Source organism: Sprattus sprattus, assembly GCF_963457725.1.
Source record: "Sprattus sprattus genome assembly, chromosome: 16".
In the NCBI taxonomy this organism is placed as follows: domain Eukaryota; kingdom Metazoa; phylum Chordata; class Actinopteri; order Clupeiformes; family Clupeidae; genus Sprattus; species Sprattus sprattus.
The window spans coordinates 2,219,462-2,221,961 of NC_137914.1; the positions used below are offsets into that span (position 1 = coordinate 2,219,462).

Below are 2,500 nucleotides of genomic sequence, written 5' to 3' on the forward strand. Positions count from 1 at the left end.
CACACACCACACACACACACACACACACACACACACACACACACACACTTTTACAGTCGAACAGACACATGCACTGTGTTGTTTGGTGTGGTTTCTTATGTTTGGGATCACTCTTCTGGCCAGAGTCACAGTGTTATTTCTGTATTAGTGTTGATGTTGATGGTCTTGTTGTTGTTGTTGGTCTTGTGTTTATTGGTGTGGTTCTCTATGTTGGTTCTCACTCTTCAGGCCAGAAGTACACTGTTCGTCTGCTCTGTCCCCAAAAGTGCCAGTGAGGAAGCTATCAAAGCACATTTCACGTCAGTATACTTACATACGCAGTATACTTACATACGCAGTATACATAAACACACATACGAACAGTGTTTAGTGATTGTCATTACACATATCATGTCCTCAGACTGACAATGATCATGTGGTTTCTGAATGACCTCTCCTCGTGTGTATGGAATGTGTGTGTGTGTGTGTGTGTGTGTGTGTGTGTGTGTGGTGTGTGTGTGTGTGTGTGTGTGTGTATGTGTGTGCGTATGCATGTGTGTGTTTCTGGTGTGTAAAGAGAGTGGACTGAAATACCCTATGGTGCTTGTCTGTAATGATCATGTGGTTTCTGAATGACCTCTCCTCGTGTGTATGGAATGTGTGTGTGTGTGTGTGTGTGTGTGTGTGTGTGTGTGTGTGTGTGTGTGTGTGTGTGTGTGTATGTGTGTATGGAATGTGTGTGTGTGTGTGTGTGTGTGTGTGTGTGTGTGTGTGTGTGTGTGTGATGTCTGTAGGGAGGCGTATCCCTCCTGTCAGGTGACTGATGTTCGCCTCTGCTACGATGTGGCCAAACTAATGCAACTGGACAAAGAAAGGTACTACATTACCCAGCATGCATTTGAGTGATTCTGTTACCTAGTGTTCCTCTGATGTTGCCATGACGAATTTCCTAGGAAACGGGTGGAGAAAAACCGGCAGTATTACCAAAGGGCTCTGGAGCGGCACGGCAAGCGTGAGGTCATGAACCCACACCTGTGTGGGTACTTCTGCTGCCCCGCCTGCCAGTGTTCTGCCTGCCCAGAGGTGAGCGAGCACTTAGGGTTAAGGCATACACATGTCCCATACTATCTGTGTGTGTGTGTGTGTGTGTGTGTGTGTGTGTGTGTGTGTGTGTATGTGTGTCTCATTCATAAACTGACTACTCATGTATTACGGTGGTTGTTGAAAGGAATTTTGACTCACCTCACTGGACCTCACAAGCCCTCACAAGCGTTTGTTTTTTGCAGGTAGATGCTTTAGAGTACTACAGTTCCCAGGGGGCTGTTCTGCAAGAGGAAGTGGAAAAACAGAAGCAGGAAGTTCCACAGCACACCCTGGGCATGGCCTTTGTTACTATGCATACTGAATCCATGGCAACCTAGTGAGTCGGGGGAGCTGGCTTCTTACAGGCACAATAGTTGTTTGTAATATAGACGTGGGTGTGACTGACATCTCGATTCTCCTCAGTATTCTGAAAGACTTTAACGCGGTGGACTGCAGAGCTGGGTGTGGTCGGGAGCCCCAGCCGTCAGCCAATAGCGCAAGCCTGTGTGTGAGAGAATGGAAAATCTCACAGGCAGCACACCCCAACAATGTTTACTGGTACATACACACACACTCACCTCACTCATACACACATTTACACACCCTAACAACGTTTACTGGTACAAACACACACACACACACACACACACTCACCTCACTCATAAACATACCCCAACAACGTTTACTGGTACACACACAAACACTTACCTCACTCTTACACACATACACTCACCACAACCTTGTTTACTGGTACACACACACACACATGTACTGTATGTCTCTCCCTGAATCTGACTTACTTTGTGAGTGAATAACATTTGTGAAAAATGCAAAGCAAATATATCCTTGCCTCCATCTCTGTCTCTCTCTCTTTATTCTCACTCTCTCTTTCTCTTTCTCTCTCTCTCTCTCCCCGCTCCTCCTCTGTTTTATTTCTTCATCTCTCAGGGAGAATCTGTCTGTTCAGGGTTTCCGCTGGTGGCTACGTGTCTTCCTCATCAACTCCCTCCTCTTCATCATGCTCTTCTTCCTCACCACCCCCTCCATCATGATCTCCACCATAGACAAGTTCAACGTCACCAAAACCATTCAGTACCTCAACGTAAGACACACACACACACACAGGCACACAGGCACACACAGACACACACAGACACACACAGACACACACACAGACAGACACACAGACACACACACACACACAGACACCACCATCTTTATTCGTCTTTAATCACAGCTTTATTCATGGCACTGGGGAAAAGTTACAAGCACCACAAAGGTCAAGCAACAAATCCAAAGCTCTGTGCGACAAAGCCCCTTCTCATTACAAACTCAGCTCATACCACACATACCAAACACACACACACACACACACACACACACACACACATACCAAACACACACACACACACACACACACACACATACCAAACACACA

General features: G+C 46.4%; 1 protein-coding gene across 1 annotated transcript in view; it reads left to right on the top strand.

Annotated features, from left to right (window-relative positions):
* tmem63a (transmembrane protein 63A) overlaps positions 1-2,500 on the top strand; it is an 18,856-nt gene that overhangs the window by 6,503 nt on the left and 9,853 nt on the right. Inside the window, 6 exon segments of the mRNA XM_080854528.1 lie at positions 229-299; positions 774-854; positions 933-1,062; positions 1,266-1,399; positions 1,486-1,620; positions 2,011-2,164. Coding sequence (XP_080710654.1) covers positions 229-299; positions 774-854; positions 933-1,062; positions 1,266-1,399; positions 1,486-1,620; positions 2,011-2,164 — 705 coding nt within the window.